At 44.7% G+C, this 18,209-nt stretch overlaps 1 protein-coding gene across 1 annotated transcript in view; it reads left to right on the forward strand.

Moving 5' to 3' along the window:
• Positions 1–18,209, forward strand: part of PTPRT (protein tyrosine phosphatase receptor type T) — a 282,106-nt gene that overhangs the window by 251,150 nt on the left and 12,747 nt on the right. The window contains exons 20-27 of the mRNA XM_039382339.1: positions 162–198; positions 1,214–1,311; positions 2,964–3,080; positions 4,362–4,516; positions 6,752–6,887; positions 8,116–8,265; positions 11,870–12,043; positions 15,630–15,761. Coding sequence (XP_039238273.1) covers positions 162–198; positions 1,214–1,311; positions 2,964–3,080; positions 4,362–4,516; positions 6,752–6,887; positions 8,116–8,265; positions 11,870–12,043; positions 15,630–15,761 — 999 coding nt within the window. The remainder of the gene's footprint in view (positions 1–161; positions 199–1,213; positions 1,312–2,963; positions 3,081–4,361; positions 4,517–6,751; positions 6,888–8,115; positions 8,266–11,869; positions 12,044–15,629; positions 15,762–18,209) is intronic.

An 18,209-nucleotide genomic window follows, 5' to 3' on the forward strand; every position in this document is an offset into this window, starting at 1 on the left:
TAAAATCTCACAGGGAAACCTGGTTGCCCCCTTTTATTCATTCAGTAACCAGTTATACACTGTCAGAGTGCAGCAGTTGGTACCTGGAGAGTATCAAATCCATGCAGTGCTTTCCCTGAGCTGTGATCTCACAGGAATTTATGTGTTTTCTTTTTTTCCAGGGGTACCACCGGCCTCGCCATTACATTGCAACTCAAGGCAAGTTCACTCTTGTATGTCTAAATTATTGTAAAACCACTGCTGTTTTAAATTGTTTGAGGAGCTATTTATAGGGTGACATCACCTGTTTTGGGGAACTTAGGACTATCCATGTTAGATTACAAACCTCCCTACTCCTGATCTTTACAGCAGGGGGCTGTTTTCCTGCATCACTGGCCCAACTCTTATGCCATGACCACTTCCTCTACCATTATTTGTCCTCATTTTTGTGCATTCTTAACCCAAAGGTGATGTCCACAGAAATCCTATAATTCCTAATTTCTACTTTATGGGTTCATTGCTGGCTTATCCCTATTGAAAGAGTAAAGAAAGATTAGAATAAACCTGGTGTTTGAGGATGTATGGGGATAGGGAATGCAGGAAGGCAGAGAGTGTGGAGGATGGAGTATGAGCTGAGTGTGTGAATTGAGTCAGTAGAAGGATTTCACCTCCAGTGTAGAAAAGAGAAAGGAAAGAAGGTCAGAGAGAGGCTCTAGTCTGATAAACCTCTTGTCAGCACTGGCTGTTTGGCTGTTGGAACCTGAAATTTTTCTGGGGAAACTTCAGAAAAGGGCTAATTTCTGCATGTTTCCTTCCTCCTTCATAATTAATCAATATAAAGTGTGACATGGAAGAATTTTAGAGGTGCATCAGGTGCAAATTTCTATCCAGCCTCACTTACAGGTTCACTATAGGGTGCATCCCTGTCCCATCACTTACACAAAATTACTGGAACCATCTCCACTCTCTACAATCCCACCATCACCTCTGTTGCCACAATGCTGGAACCTGAAATACCCACTTAAATACCCTTAAATACCACTGTGAGAAAGGGTCTGAGCTCTTAGAGAGCTCCAGGCCATTCCTGTCTGTAACCCTGAATCACAGAGGGATGCTCTGAAAGGGAGAGCAGGATCCTGTGGGAACAGGACAATGGCCAGAGAACATCTGGAAAGAACTGTTGGCATTCACTGCACTGCCTTGAGATGTCCTTTTGTCTTCTCTCCTGCCCCAGGGCCAATGCAAGAGACAGTGAAGGATTTCTGGAGGATGATTTGGCAAGAAAACTCTGCAAGTGTTGTCATGGTCACCAACCTGGTGGAAGTGGGCAGGGTAAGGTGCCACTTTCCCAGTGTGTAAAGCCAGACCTGCACTGGCTTTAACATGATGCTGCTGCTCAGTCAAGCTCAGCAACAAAATGCCTTTTGCTTCCTGTAGTAAGGAAATTAATTCAGCCACTCTGAGTTTTCCCTAAAACTCTGGAGTTTCTAATACTTAACTGCTTCCCTTCTAGACTAGTAGGGATCATGTTCCTACTGTAAGTCTGGGCTTGGCAGAGTTACACAAATTTATGCAGGCTCAGAAGCTCTCTCCTTTTTCAGTACAGGAGGAAAAATGTACTTCTGTAATAATTACTCTTTTTCTAATGATTTCAATACTTCTCTAAAAATCTGGATGAGTGAGGACGTGAGGCTGGTGCTCAAACTATCAAAGGACTTCTTTAAATGACAGTCCAAATCCTAAACCCCCACCAGTTCTCTCTCAGGTGGACCAGAAGTCCTTGTGTCAGCACAAGGCAATTTCCAAAGCCCACAAAGGGAGCAAACATGGATAACTCAAAAGGTGGAGGCTTGACTTTAGGAGATAAGAAGGCAGTATGTCTGGGGTGGCTTTCCCCAAAATATTCTTGCCTCTTTGGTTTAGAGACTTTCTCAGCCAGAAACTGGAGTTCTTAAAATTTTTGTCCTGATGTTTGACCCTTTCCATTGCTTTTGTACTAAGAAAAAAAAAATTAAATTATAGTTTACTCACAGCCATTAGTAATTCAAATATGATTTCCCTTAGATCTCATGGTTGAATGCCAGCTGCTTCTGTTCATTTATTGTTATTTATTATATTTTACCTTTTACTGGCAGTTCAGTTTGAAATAAATGCCTCTGTGTAAAAAAAAACAAAACAAAACCCCACAACAAGCCTACATTAATCATATTTAATATTTATAAACCCCTTTCAATTATGACTGGAACTGGAACATGAAACCTGCTTTGCAACAGCTAATTGCTTCAGCTTTTAGGTGCTGTTCCACTCTTTCATGCTAGAGCATTTAATAACCTGATAGTCTTTGTTAGCCTAAATATCCCTTCTGGAGCTTCCCAGCCTTGGCTTTTATTTCTAGTGTGTTAGTTTTGCACATGGCTTTCAGAACTGGCTAAGCTGGGATATGTTTACCTGCTCAGGAGATTTCCTTCTTGAGCCTTAGCTGAGGCCTGTCACAGCTGGTAAAATGCCAAGTTTGTGTCCACATCTTATAGAAAAAGCTCAGAGCCAAACAAATTTAGTGTATCTACAAGTATCCCACAATCCCCATGAACTGAAATTCTTTGGCTAAACAGAGAGTTCAGAATTACAGAGCAGGAGCACAGACTTTTCTCAGAGGGGGCAGTGGCAGTGACTGCCAGGTACATCTGATCTATGGGCAGGATATGTATGGAAATTCAAGGAAGACTGTCTAAAAAAGGAGCTAAATGCATCCTTTGCATTTTTATTGACAACAGAGCAAATTTAAAAACAAAAAATCCTCCCTGTGGCTTCTATATCTGGTAAAGGAATTTTGATCTGATTTATACAGTTAATTTTGACAAGGTCTGTGCATCAGAAGAAAGCTCGATTTGCGTTGGCTTCAGCTTGAAAGTGGAGGAAAATGTAGGTCAGCTGTGACTCAAGCTGAGCTCGTTCCTCTCAATATTGTCTTTTTTTCCCCCCAGGTGAAGTGTGTTCGATACTGGCCAGATGACACAGAGGTCTATGGAGATATTAAAGTCACATTAATTGAGACAGAACCCTTGGCAGAGTATGTCATACGGACATTCACGGTCCAAAAGGTAAGGAAGTCTTCAGGCAGCCGAAATTTTGATGCAACACTTCATTTGTGTTCAGAATTGGGAACTCTGGGAAACATATCCAGAATGCTCCTGGAGATGGGAGCTGTGACTATTTGGACAGGTTTCACTTCAGAAAACTAAATTTTTTGACAGAGATTCCATTTTTGGACAAATGATTTTACAGGAACATCTTGATGGAACCACAGAAGTAGAATCCACAGTGCATGAAGTTTAAATGCATCCAAAAGCCAGCAGACAGCTGATGATATGCCAGGAATAATAACTGTCTTGTTTCACAGTGGCAAATGGCAGATGAAAAAAGGTACCAGTTAAACTGGATGCCAGGTAGAGTCCCCTTTGAACAGAAATGAGAATGTAATAAAAGCAAGAGTATAAAAACTATCCCCAAATTGGCATGATTTGGGAGATTTCGTTACTTGTAATTAAAAATTGGAAGCCTAAGTGTCAGAGTATTCCAGGTCTGTCCAAATTACTTTCCAAACACTCAGTAAGTGGTTTTAAACCTTTTCCAAAACTCCTGCTAAATGAACTTCAGCCACGCTGGGAATATTGTTTCAGTTTTCTGACACATCAGCTCCATATTTCATTAAATCACTGAAGAAGTTGGTGAGAAGTGCTGATGCCAAAATCTGACAGGGTAGAGGACCTGCTGCTGGATTCCACCCACATTTCCTGTATAAGACATCACAGTTGACCAACACTTCGGGGTTACCCTTAGCAGGGCATATACCAGAGGTGCCAATTGTCACCTACCAAGAACTTCATCTCACCAGAAAAGCCAAGTGATGGGTGTGGGTACCAGTTTCTGCCCTTTTCCCTGCCAGTGGTATCTCCAACTGAGAATTTGTTGCAGAAAATCTACCATGTCTTGGGACATGCCCCCTCTCTGGGTCTTCATTCCTGAGGCTGTTGCTTCAATGCCTCAAAGAGGGTTTAAGAGTGACTTCTGGGTGGTTTATAATGACACCGAGGAAGGTGGATAAACACAGCCACGGTGTGCTGGGGCTGAGGTCACCCTTGGACATGCCTAATGAGCTGGGTTTGAACTGGGAGCTGGTATCCACCTTCACAGTGCTCACTTCACTGGCAGCTGGAGTTCAGCTCAAAACTTTTGGGAGCGAAAGGCAGGATCGGACACGTCCCTGTGTGCAGTGAGAGCTCAGTGTTTGTTATCCCTCTGTGTGAGGGAAGGGAGCAGGGGTCAGAATGTGCCGATTGCAGCCTGATGGAAGAAAAATAGAGGCTGTGTTGTCTCCTCAGAAAGGCTACCATGAGATCCGAGAGATTCGGCAGTTCCACTTCACCAGCTGGCCGGACCACGGCGTCCCCTGCTACGCCACGGGCCTGCTGGGCTTCGTGCGCCAGGTGAAGTTCCTCAACCCCCCCGAGGCAGGACCCATCGTGGTGCACTGCAGGTATGCCAGCCCTCCACCTGAGCCTCTCCTCCCGCAGCTCTTTCCATCTCTTTTCTTCCTGTCTGCCCATAACCAACTGCCCCTCCTTTGTTTGAGAGTATGATTTGTGGGTCTCGCCAGCAAACAAAGGGAAACGTGTTTTCCTTTCCTGAAGTGGCGGCTTTGGAGCCAAGCTGGCTGAGTTGGAGATGATGGAAGTAGGGCAGAGAGGGCCTTTTAAATGTAGAAGACCCCCTGGTGTCCTGTACTCTGTTAAGTGCTCATAGCAAAGCTGGGAAAGTGGTAAATATCTGGGACAGCCATTCCAGGCTCAACAAACCTCGTGTGGCAGAAGGGACAATGCCGACAAAAAGGGAATTTTAAAGCAGCTTTGCTTCTCTGTACCCACATGTGCTGCAGCTCAGCTTTGTACCAGCATCAAAGGTCTTCTCTGGTCTGGTAAAAGGTGTCCCTGCCCGCAGCAGGGGAACTGGAACAACATGATCTTTAAGGTCCCTTCCAACACAAACCATTCGATGATTTTGTGATCTGAAATATTAGTCTGGCTGCCAGCCCGTGGGCACCTTGGCTTTCTGAAAGCCCAGGAAGCTGGAATGGGAATGTCAGGCTAAAAACCTGCCCAGTGCCTTTCAGCTGGTAAATGAGAGGAGTTAAGTGACTTCAAATGCAAGGGAAGACATTGCTATGAAACCCGAGTTTGGGTTTGTAGCAGCAGTTATGTCTGCAGGGCACAGGGCATGTGTGATCTAAAGAAGACATGGCTGGAGTACAAGCCTGAAGAGCAGGGCTGGCTGTCCCAAAATCTCACCCCTAATCAATCCGCAGGGAATTACCACTAATTCCCACACTGTGTCTTGAGAGAGCACATCCCACGACTATTTTAAAAAGGAAAATCAATTAAATCTTATCTTTTTAAAACAGTTTTGGTTTGGGTGGGTGTTTTCTTTGGTTGGAGTGTTTTTTTTAGCAAGCAATTAATCAGTTTTATAATCAAATAGAGCTAAGCCTGAGGAGCTGGCAGAAGGGACTCATTTAGAGCTCAGGGTTTGAGTTTGCTACCCTGGTGCCATGACATGCCTTGGAAGGTGTCTCAACCTGATTCATTGTCACCAAGAAAGCAAGGAGAGATTTTTCACCCTTCCCATTTTAATGAATAAAAGCCATTTCCTCTGTGTTATTTATCTGGTTTTGAATTTTAATGACTTGCTTTAAGTGGTAATTACCAAATTCTCCCCACTGATGCCTGGCTGGATAATATCACTGTTCGATATTTATGAAGTGCCAGGATCCTCTAAATATAGAAATGTTATAACTATTTGTTAAATTTCTGAAAAGCTGAGAGATAAAGGGAGAGGAAATGCCACTTATTCATTAAAATTCTGCAAATGAAAAATATCGTCTCTCTATTCAGCCGTTGATTAATCTGGTCCATTAATTTATGGTCATTCATATCTCCTTGCTTTGGCTCTGCTGGAGTTTTCAGGCAGCTGAAGTTTCCCTGATTTGAGCAGAGTTTTCCTCCTTCCTTGGGAGCAATGTGAAGAGGCGTTCTCCTCTCTCTATCCTTCACACCTAAGCAGCTTGGATGATTTCCCGGGAGGGAAGGAGGACACGATGACAACACAGTTTTGCAGGAGATGGCCCAGTTCTCACGAGCAGCAGGGAGCTCTGAACTGGAGGGTTTGAGTAGCCTTGAGCTCCTTCCTCTGTGATTTTACAATCTGTGACTTGAGATCACCCTCCTCAGGACCCAAACTCCTGGATTAAAAAGGGAAAGGGAGTGTTTGAGGTGGAAGAGTGAGCCCCTTTCATCATGCCCACTGGAGTAAAGGTGTGCATGCCTTTTAAGGAGTCCCCTAGAAGAAAATCTCTGGGATTGTGTCTCTTTGCAACCCGGAGGCTGCTCTCCCACATCCTGTGTGGTGAGAGGGGTGCAAGTGAACAGACCTGTGAAATTGTAATGATTATTTACACAATTTTTTGTTGCTGTTGAATAACACAAAGCTTTTCCTTCTGCTGCCTAGGTCCATTTCCCTTTCAACAAACTTTATTTCACCTCATTCTCTTGAATCCCAAGCTGATTTAGCTACACAGAAAAATGAACCCAACAGGGAGCGGGAGCAGCTCCCAGGAGAAGACAGCAGTGTGTGTGCTGCTGTTATTTTCTCCTCCACAGAGTCCTACCTCTCCATGCTCCCTGGGTCACCCAGAGCCTCCTGGTTTTCTCTTTTCCAGTGCTGGGGCAGGGAGAACAGGCTGCTTTATTGCCATTGACATCATGCTCGACATGGCAGAGAACGAGGGCGTGGTGGACATTTTTAACTGCGTGCGGGAGCTGCGGTCCCAGAGGGTCAACTTGGTGCAGACAGAGGTGGGTGCCAGCAGCTCTCCCTTTCCAAGGTACTGCTTTTCTGTCGGCTTCTCCCCTCAACAGCAACCCAGCAATTCATTAAGTCAACACTTGCTGTGTGCTGTGATTATGCAGAACTTTCAGAGGCTGAACATGCCCCCAGATGTGCATCGAATCACGTTCACTGGCAGCTACTCGGGGCCTCCCAGACAGGAGGGCAAACCTTCAAAGTTTAGGTCTGTGCACTGCTGATTAATTTTATTCTCATGGTAGGAAAAAGGAGCTCCTGAATCCTCTCATGACTCATTCATAGGCACACTGCAGGCTCCAGTAGTACCTCGTGTACATCAGTTGGAGCTAAACAAAGAAAACATCCTTGATTCCAGCTCTGGGTGCTGATTAAGCAAGCTCTGCTCCATCGTGTGTAGTGTCTGGCAGCTGCACAGATCCTGTGGAACTGTGCTCCTGCTGCACTAGTTTTATGTGTGTCCTTTAATGCCTTCCCCTCCTGAGGGACAGGACAATAGCCTGGAATGGAGAAGGGTTGTTAACTTGGTTGGAATTTCTATATTTACTTCAGGGCAAGAATACCCAGAATACCAAGAGTCCAGGATTCTGAAGACATGAATGGAGGTGACCTGTTAGAACAGTTGGTTTTGTACTGTTGTGCCAGGGGAGGTTTAGATGGAAAATTAGGGAAAATTGCTTCACCAAAGGATTGTCAAGCCCTGGAACAGGCTGTCCAGGGACAGATGTGGTGGAGTCCCCATCCCTGGAGGGCTTTAACAGACATGTTGATGTGGCACTTGGGGACATGATTTAGTGGTGGGCTTGGCAGTGCTGGGTGATGGTTGGACTTGATGACCTTAGAGGTCTTTTCCAACCTAAACAATTCTGTGATTCTCTGATGTTATCAGAAGCCCATTCCTGACCATTGCCTCACAATTATGAACAGAAAGGCTTTACACCCTGATTTCCTCCTCAGCCCACCCCCATTTTGTCCTGACATTCCTGAGAGTGGCAACTTCCCATTTTACTTGTAAATTTGAAGTGAATACATGAGACCTCACATCCAGTGATGGATGAAATATGCTCACAAAGCTGTCACATAGCACACTGTGTAATTTGTCTCCACGTGAAACAGAGCCAAATATGCATATTGGGCATGATTTAAGGGGGGAAAAAAGTGTGATGTTTCATGATCCGTATTCTAAATATGATTTTAACGTCTCATCCCTCTCCTGTGCAGGAGCAGTATGTGTTTGTCCATGATGCCATTTTGGAGGCATGTCTCTGTGGCAACACGGCCATTCCAGTTTGTGAGTTCAGATCCATCTATTACAACATCAGCAGGCTGGATCCACAGACCAATTCCAGCCAGATAAAAGATGAGTTTCAGGTAATTTGATATGTCACTGCAGTTGGTGTATAGAAGGTGTTTAATCAGTTTCTGTGTGTTATTTTACAGTTTCCAGCAGAGCAGAGGAGGGGGACACTGAGCCAAGGTCTGATTTCAGATGATTTTTGTTATTACTCCTGGATCAGGCAGAGGTTTGCTTTTGAGCATGGATTTTTCAGCCTTTGGCAAGGAAAAAAATTTCCCTGTTACTTCAGCAGAGCAAGGGTACTGATTCTCACACGTAATGTTGTACTTCTCATTTCAGCAAATACTCTGTTGTTCATTTTCTTCCATAATTTATGCAGAAACATTTATGCCTCAAGGTAGCTTATTATCCATTCTTCTGGCTCATACACTGCTCCCAAGTCTTGACAATCAACTTGTTGACAACCTTCCACGCAGAGGAAAGAGGGAGCTCAGTGAGCATTATTTTGGCTATTATTAGTTCTCAATGAACTGAATCTCTCAGTCCACTGCAGGTGTTTTGCCAAGTACCTGGTGATGAGACCCAAAGTGATGTACAGGAAAACTCACAAGTGCTGAATTAGTGGGGGCAAGCAAGGAAATGGGGACCCCTCCACCGTTTGCTGTCACTGTTGCTTATCCCACCCTGATAAATTGAGACACTCAAGCCATGAGCCCTGTGCAGTTGTACCTCTCAGGCAGTGGGGAACTGACCCTGCAGAACACTGAATTAAGTTTTCCAGTCTTTTTCCCCATCCCTGCGAGGGTGGTGAGGCCCTGGCATAGGTTGAACCAAGAAGTTGTGGCTGCTCCATCCCTGGAAGTGTTTAAGGCCAGACTGGATGGGGCTTGGAGCAACCTGGGATAGTGGAAAGTGTCCCTGCTCATGAGTTTAAGGTGATCCAATCCAAACCATTCTGAGATTCTATGATTTTCTGCAAACACCAATATATGGAAAAAAAAAATTGTGGGAAATATTTATGGGAAATTTTTGGGCAAAATTTGTGAGAAAGATTGTGGGAAATTTGGGTCAAGGTGAATTTGACGGTAAGGAGAGAGACCTCTACTGTTTGTTAAAGCCACTTGCAGTCAGCTGTAAAAAGATGAAGATTTCTTTCATTGTAGTAAATTCCCACCCCCTTTCCCAGGAAAGTATCTTTTCTAGCAAGAGAATGTCTTCTGGGAGCCCCAAAGTGAGTCAGAGGCCTCTTTTCCTCCCTCTCTATGCAGAGGGAGAATATGTGTTTTTTTATCTGAAGCCTTGCAGGGAATCATCAGGGTTGGTGTAGTGAGATAAAGAAAGCGGATCCCCACTGATGACAGTTCAATTAAAAAAAGGTCTGGTTTTATCAAGGCACAGCAGATCTATAAAAGTGTTTCTGGTTCTGAATGCTTGGCATGAAGGAGCCGAAGCCGAACTTCATCAAAAGCTGTTACGCCACTGGAAAAAAAAAATAGTCCTCACTTGCTGGGTGTATTTTGTCATGATATGAGACAAGATTTGTCACCTCTGTGCTTGTTCTTTTGAGCTGCCAGGGACTGGCAGCTCCTGTGGGAAGGAAATGCTCTTTGCAAATGTACTTTGCATAAGAGGTTCGGTGTCTGTCTGGTTGTAGGATCTATTTTTACAGGATTTTGGCTCAGAGCATGCTTCAGCCCTAATTGTCTGGGTTTAATGCAGAAGCTGGGTATCTTTGCTGCAATCTCTGTGAACCAGCTGATCTAACTGTAGGTCTGGGGATGCAGTTTGTATTGTTTAGGTCCCACTGGCCCTCAGGTAAGGCAGGATGTGTTTCTCATGCACTACATGTTGTCCGAACACACAAAAGCTTGTTCTGGAGAGTTTTTGTAATCTGAGTCAGTACAGAAACAAGGGAGAGAGGGGAAGGGTGTAAAATAGACACTCTAACAAGTCCACCTGCCTGATTATCTGCATTGTCAGAGATCTGAGATTTCATGTTTTTTCCCCATCCAACCTGCCTTCCACCTCCAGACAAGGGCCTTTCTGTAGAACCTGCAGAATTTATAGCACCTAGATAATTTCAAATCTTACACTTTGACACGTTTTTTATCTCGGATTGTTTGTCCCTCCTCTTTTCTCCACCCATAACCTCTCTGTAGCAGAAGTCAAGCCCTTTCTAAGGTTCTTTTTGGCCCCTAAATATTTTGTGTTCCTCTGGTTGCAAAGAGTTCACTGTATTACTCCATGGGCTTTGCTCAGGAAGAGAACACATAACAAAAGAAAGTAGAATGACATCAGATAGCCACTGATCTACCACCACTTATGTGCTGGTGTTAAGATGTGTTCGCTTTGATTTGCTGTTTTTGATCCCTGCTGACCAACCTGGACTGGTTTGTCAGGAGGCCTCCACAACAGAAAACACAAAAGAAAAATATATTTAAAGAAATACAGTTTGTCAAGCTGAGGAAAAGACAGATAACAGAAAAAGACTTGACAGCAAGACCCCAGAGATTAGGTATGACTATGTAAGTGAAGCATCCTCTGTGTCACTCCAAAAGGAAAGTAGCAATCTAAATAATGTATGAAACAAATAGGCTTTCCTGTTAAAAAGAAGGAAAAATATATTTTTCTAAGATTTTTGTGTGCATTGCTAAGATAAATCAGTAGTTTGACTGAGGAATCACGGGAGGATTTGAACCCAGTCTGACCTGCTGGGTGAGTCAGTACTCAGGGTACACCTGCACAGGACCCTCTTGCAGAGGGAGAAGGATGAGAGCTTCCAGCCTAGGGATGGGAGAAGCAGGAGGAGTGAGGAGCTCAAAACTGCAGCTTGCCCCTGTGACAGCTATTTCCAGCTTCTAGGAAAGAAAAGGAATATTGTCTGACTGCTCTGGGGTTTTGGAGCTGGAAATGGCTGGGAGGTGTGTGATTCAAATGTACAAAAGCAACAACCTCCTCGGCGCTCCTTCGTTTTCCTTCTCTGGGATCCCAAAATCTGCGAGTGGAAGTGCATTTAAAATAATCATATTTTGCATGAGGCATTGTTGCCTAAAAGACCGTGGAGAAAAAGACTCCAGGCCAATTTAGTGTAGGAGATAAGATAAAGAGAGCAGGTCCTTTAATGAGTTCATAGGCCTAAAGGAATACACACCATGCACCCGCTCAGACAGTGGTTCTATGATTTTATAATAAGGTCCATCCAATCCCAATTTGTCCATCCCCCCGTTCTGCCCTGTTCTGACCCCCAGCCCCTTCAGGAATTGAGTCTGGGGGCGTTTGGGACCCCTTCTTCCTCATATTCATCTTCTTCACAGCACATACAGTCTTTGGAGTTCCTCCAAAGTTCTGGACTTGAAGGTCGCTGTGTCTGTGTGATATCTTCTGGTCCAGGCCTTAAGGTGTTTTTCTACAATTCTACCTTGAAAAGAAGACTAAACACGCTAAGGGAATTCTGAGGGATTGATATGAGATGGGGTAGTAGGGTTGAGTATTTGTAACCATTATGCTCCAGGGTAAGGGATATAATACAGCTACATCAAAATCTACTTCTAAAATCTGTAAAAATTAAAAATAAAAAAAGCTCTGAGGCACCGCATCCTTCTTGGGAGCAAATGCCAAGGCACTCAGCCTGTTTCTGTCTCTCTCCCTGTCCCCCCTCTCCCCCGGGCCCTGGCACAGACCCTGAACATCGTGACGCCGCGGGTGCGGCCGGAGGATTGCAGCATCGGGCTCCTGCCCCGCAACCACGACAAGAACCGCTGCATGGACGTGCTGCCCCTGGACCGCTGCCTGCCCTTCCTCATCTCCGTGGATGGCGAGTCCAGCAACTACATCAATGCTGCCCTCATGGATGTGAGAACCGCCCCGGCCCCGCCGGGCTCGGCCTTTTGTTGCTTCTCGGGATGATTTTCTGGGGGAAAGGGATGGGAAGCAAAAAAACTTATTTCTTATTTTCTGGGGGAAAGGGATGGGAAGCAAAAAAACTTATTTCTGGTCTTGCCTGCAGGAGCTGAGGAAAGAAAGCTCCAGAGCAGTTTAATTGAGGATGAGATAAGAAAAGGGTTTAATTTGTGCCTAGGCACAAAGATTACATGATGTGCCCCGGCTGTGTACAGGTGTTACAATTTATAATATTGTCTGTCCAATCCCAAGTGTTTCCACCCTGTAACTTTTGCCCTGGGCCACCCCCGTCCCACCCCCTTGGAATTGGGGCTGGGGGCTTTTCAAGACCACTTCATCATTTTCATCTTCTTCAGAGCACAAAGGGTACACGGTCACCCAGTTTCTTGACTGTACTTTTGCAGTTCAGGCCAAGGCACAAGTGTTCTTAAACAAAAGGGCCTGCTCTTAAAGAGAGACTAAACATTTTCTACTGGAATTCAGGGGATATTGATATGGGAGCATGGAATGGGTTATGTAGGGGTTGAGGAATGTGTAAACTACCGTGCTAAAGGGTAAAGGAATAAGGGCTGCTGCTTCTAAAATCTACTTCTACTATATAACTACTTGTAAAGCTTATAAAAATTAGAAAAACCAAAAAACTAGAAGAATCTTAAGGCATCACTGGGTCTCCAAACGTGAATTTCCTCTTCTTCCCAGAAATGGAAGTATTTGGAAGAGGCTGGATGTGGTGCCATGGTCTAGTAGATGAGGTGGTGTTGGGTCAAAGGTTGGACTCGGTGATCTCAGAGGTCTTCTCCAACCTGGTTCATTCTGTGGTTCTGTATAATCTAGACTGTGATTATCACACACACTCATTCTGCATCACACTGGTAGAAATTTTTTTGCAAAGGAGCTCCTGAGCTTGCAGTCTGAGGTTGGATCATAGAGAGACACAAAGAAGTGGTGGCACAGCTCTTCCCATGCACTGGGTTTTGCATATGTTGGGAAGAGAAGTGTTTGCCAACTCAGCTCTTTGGAAAGAATAATTTGCAGTGTGGAGCAAGTGATTGATTAGAGCTTGTGCAGTTAAGAACGTGGGACTGCAGGGATCAGATGTGGAAAATATTTTCAGGCTGAAGGACATGAGTTGAGCTGATGTGACTCTGTCTGAAGGCATTTTCCCTTGCTTTGTTTATGGGCTCAAATCTCCCAGCACAGGTCAGCTGTGGAGGGTGAATTATGTCGATGGTTTCTTTTTGCTGTGGTGCCTTTGGACAGAGATGTCTTTAAAGCCACTAATTATTGCAGTTGGAGTATGGGTAAATATGATCCAGGGTGAAATGTCATCATTTTTTCCTCAGCAACGTCAGGAACAGTCTTTTTTAATTTTGTCTGGTCTTCAGTCTTTGGGAAACAGTGATGCTACTGCATTTAAGAGGTTCAGTCAAACGGTCACAGAATTTATTTTAGATTTTTTCAGAAAGACTGTGATGTTTTCATTACAAATATGCCTAAGGAAACTTTTTTTTTTTGAAGTGTGTTTTGTGCTTTTGCAACTCTGAAGAAACACAATCTGTTCTTCTCTGGTTTCTTAGGGACTGGGAATGTTTGCACATTTCAGCCCTCATTACTTCCAATCACTTTGCTAATATTTGTATCCTTCCCCACAAAATTTGTATGATTTTTTTTTTTTTAGTACAAAGGAATTTTTCACCTGTCATAGAAATTCAGCTGCTGTGATCTTCTCTGGCTCTCCTTTATCCTTCCAAAGAGGAATCAGCAAATTTTTGGGAAAACAATAATCAGAGGGGAACAGCCCAAATCCCACATTTTCATAGCTGTCCCTGTTGAGGACAGACCTTGCAAATTCTTTTTTTTCCCAGTAGCTTCATGTCTGAAGGTTTGCACTGAGCATGAACTCTTAGAGGAGACCATCCATCCCATATTGCCTCGAACCATTGTCAGTTCTGTCATTGTGTGAGGACAGGCACGTGCTGGGGAACTCCTGACAGCACAGTCCCAGTGCTGATTATTTTATTTACGGATTTCTCTTGTTCATTTCTGGTTTTAAACTTCTCCCCAAATCTTGTTTGACTTGCTTGGTGCATTACGTGAAAGCTGTGATGGAAGAAGTGGTGGAGCAGGAAGGGGAATGGTACACCTGGGATGGGTTACAGCCCATGTTTGGAGGCATGAATGTCTCAGGAAGGCCATCTGTCAACCAAAATTAACCTTAGGCACAGAGAGCCATTTGAACCTTCCCTCAGGGTGTGAAGCTCATGCTACAACTGAGCTGGGACTGTCTCAGGCAGAGTATTCAAAACCAGCCTCTTCTGCCTTGAGTTAGCTTTTGGGAACACAGCCAAAGGGCTCCTGCTGCCCACAGAGGGCAGGAATTCTGCCCCAGCAGATTTAGACACCTTTCCTCTTCATGTCCTCTGTCCCTTTCCAGTGAACAGACCTTAGGATCTTTCCTGTGAGAATCACTGGAAAGCCAGGTTTGCATCTGCAAAATGGTTTGATAAGAAGAAAGGAGAAATACTGTCCCTCACCTTCCCCTAAAACAAGCTGGGGCAAAGTGTGCACTGCACCTTCTCCCCCTCCCAGAATGGTCTGCTCAGCACTTCCACTCACATCTGACTCACATGGAGGAGGAAAGGCAACCCCCCCACAATGGCCAGCTTAATACTTTAGGATTTTACTTGTTTCTTTGCTATAAGTCCAAAATTTTTTATTCTGTGGGCTTTTTGTTTTGGGGTTTTTTTTTTCCCTTTTTCTGCAGAATTAGTGCTCCTTTTGATTGAACTCTGCTTCACAGACGTACAGCACGAAGGCCTGTGCAGTTTCTGGGCTCATTTACACATTGCCTGCCGTGGTTGGAAGGCGATAAAGTTTTCAGCTTGTTCTTTTTCATCTCAGGGAGCCTCACAAACATTCATTAACACGGCCCCACAGAGGTCAGGAGCACAGTCCCACCCCTCTGTGCTTAGGGAGACTGAGGTCAGGGGACCCTTCTGAGGGGAAAGAATAGCATCAGAAATGAAATGCCATTGTCACAGGCTCTGAATATTGTCCCACAAGCTCACAAAGGATGGCTGGGATCCAAATGTGCCACCTCTGTCACACTCCATCCCCAGGCAGCAATAACAGACAGGGCTAATCCCTTCTGGAGTTCCTTGAGGCCATCGCAGCAGAAAGGGAGAGCATTTGCTTCCAGCTGTTTTCTTTCCAATTATTAATATTACTGATAGTAGTAGTAGTAGTAATAGTAGAATTAATATTATTTGCTGAGTCTCAAAATATAAATAATTGATTTGGGTAATCTCTGCTCTTATGACACTTCTTTAATGAAATGTCTTCGTTGGGAGCAAAAGAATCCCATTATGAGCCGCTCATTCATTGCAGTGAGATAACAAGGAGAGGGATATGTGATTTGTATAATCTGGTTAAATGGCTCAGATTGCCTTGCCAGAGCCTCCTGGGCATAATATTCCTTTGAATAAAAGTTGATTGAATTTTTTTTTTTTTTTTTTAACTAATCTTGTTCTTTTGTTAGAGCCACAAGCAACCTGCTGCCTTTATTGTAACCCAACACCCTCTGCCCAACACCATCGCAGACTTCTGGAGGCTGGTGTTTGATTACAACTGCTCCTCTGTGGTGATGCTGAATGAGATGGATGCAGCACAGGTGGGTGATTCTTCATCACGTCCGTCATTTAACTCCCTTCTCAAATCCAGGTGGTTTTCAGAGAGTTTCTGCTGCCATTTTCTTGTGCCCTGTCTCCCCACCCCAATAAAGGAGGGGGAGCTGGAAAGTAATAGGTGATGTTTTGGGGTGTAATGAAGAGTAAGTCCACATGCTTGGCTCCTTCTAAGGCAGCTGATTGTTACTGCATTTAACAAGGATCATAGAATCATAGAAGGGTTTGGGTTGGAAGGGACCTTAAAGCCCATCTCGTTCCACCCCCTGCCATGTGCAGGGACACCTCCCACTAGCCCAGGTTGCTCCAAGCCCCGTCCAACCTGGCCTTGGACACTTCCAGGGATGGGGCAGCCACAGCTTCTCTGGGCAACCTGTGCCAGGGCCTCACCACCCTCACAGGGAAGGATTTCTTCCTAATATCTGACCTAAACCTACTCTTTATCAGCTTGAAGCCATTCCTCCTTGTCCTATCACTCCATACCCTTCTGAAAAGTCTCTCTCCAGCATTCTTGTAAGCTCCTTTTGCATACTGAAAGTCTGCTGTAAGGTCTCCCTAAAGCCTTGTCTTCTCCAAACTCAAAGATATATAAATATATATTAGATAAACACTTTCATATACATGTATAAAAAGTTTCATATATATAAAAGTATATTAAAAATTTATATATTTAAAAGTATAATAAAGTTTTATGTAAGTATTTTATATATTACATAAATACTTTGTGGGTTTGGGCTGAAGTTTTCCTCCCAAACTCACTTCCTTCCCTTTCCTGTCCCCTTTCATATTTTTGTCTGCCTTTGGTTCAGAAAAACGTTCCCTGCCACATTCCCAGTGTGCTTCATGCTTGCCCATTCCCATGGCATTTCCAGGAGAATGAACCCAAGGGAGCTGAAATAATTTGAAGGATCCTTCCCCTGAGATTTCCAGTGCAATTCTGTAATACTGAGAAGTGTGTTTTGCACAGGTTCTCCAGAAGATCACAGTGCTTTGTATTTTTATTTTTTCTTTTTAATTCCATGCATAAGTTGGTTTTTGGCTGCTAAGCACACCATCATTTTCAGGATTGGAGCCTGCTGGGGAGGAGCTGCTGCCATTCCTCCTGTGCTGGTGTCTCCAGCCACCTTGCCAGTGAGTGGCAGAAGATAACAGCTTTCAGAAAGGCATAATCATGCAATTTGTGTGAAGAGTACATTTGGCATGGCTAATTCATCCATTACAGCACTTGTTACAGGAGAGGAGAGGAACCCTTAAGTAGCTGGCACTTCATGGATTAATTTTTGATTTGTCTCTTCTCTGTCTTACCACACTTGAAGGCAGCAAAATTATTGGTCTCTTTTTTTGATGGTGGTGGAGAAACCAATCCCCCCATTCCTGGAGGGGATCTCCCATTGGAGTGGGTGCTGTGGGATTCCATTCCCAGCCACGGGGAGAGCTCTGCTTGGTGACCTTCAGAGTCCTACCACCCTGTGATCTACCACCCTGAGATCCTCTGCATTTGCTGCCTCCTCTCCAGTCTACTCTCCTTGATTCTGCATCTTGGCATTGAATCCAGAGGCAAATTTCATCTTTTTCTTTTTTTCCCTGACACTTCAAAGGAAAACACAGCTTTTTCTGGAAATGACACGCTTTCTCAGACTGGGTTCTTGGAAAACACAAACCTATCAGCCTCAGCCAGTGCTGTTCTTGTGACTATCTTTCTGCACAAGGCTTTTTCTTGCTTTGTTTTTTGCTAGCAAAGTTTTGTTTTTCTGATGTACCCTGTAGGCACAGAAAGGGGGATTTGGCAGTGCAGAAAAGTCACTTTGACAGTTCCTGTAGCACAGGGTCACCAGCTGGAGACTGCAGCCAGTGCTGGAACACCCAGGTGGCACTGGTGGGAGTTAAGGATGACTTTAAAGTTTGTATTTTATGAGCTATCAGGACAAGGTGTGACAGTTTGATGTCATGGAATCATTTAAGGTGGAAAAGACCTCTGAGACCATTGAGTCCAACTGTTCCCCCAGCACTGCCAAGGCCACCACTAAACCATGTCCCCAAGGGCCCCATCTACACAGCTTTTAAATCTCTTCAGGGATGGGGACTCCACCACTGCCCTGAGCAGCCTGTTCAATGTTCAAACACCCTTTCTGTGAAGAAATGTTCCCAATATCCAGTCTAAACCTCCCGTGGCACAGCTTGAGGCCGTTCCCTCTCCTCCTGTCCCTTGTTCCCTGGGAGCAGAGCCTGACCCCTCCAGCTCCCCCCTCCTGTCAGGGAGTTGCAGAGCCAGAAGGTCCCCCCTGAGCCTCCTTTTCTCCAGGCTGAGCCCCCCCAGCTCCCTCAGCTGCTCCTGCTGCTCCAGCCCCTTCCCCAGCTCCCTTCCCTTCCCTGGACACTCTCACACCCCTCAATGTCTTTCATGAAGTGTGGCCATTCACAGACCTGCTCTAGGA

The sequence above is a fragment of the Pipra filicauda genome, unplaced genomic scaffold (assembly GCF_003945595.2).
Source record: "Pipra filicauda isolate LSUMZ 115617 unplaced genomic scaffold, ASM394559v2 scaffold265_size1292809_pilon, whole genome shotgun sequence".
Taxonomy (NCBI): Eukaryota; Metazoa; Chordata; class Aves; order Passeriformes; family Pipridae; genus Pipra; species Pipra filicauda.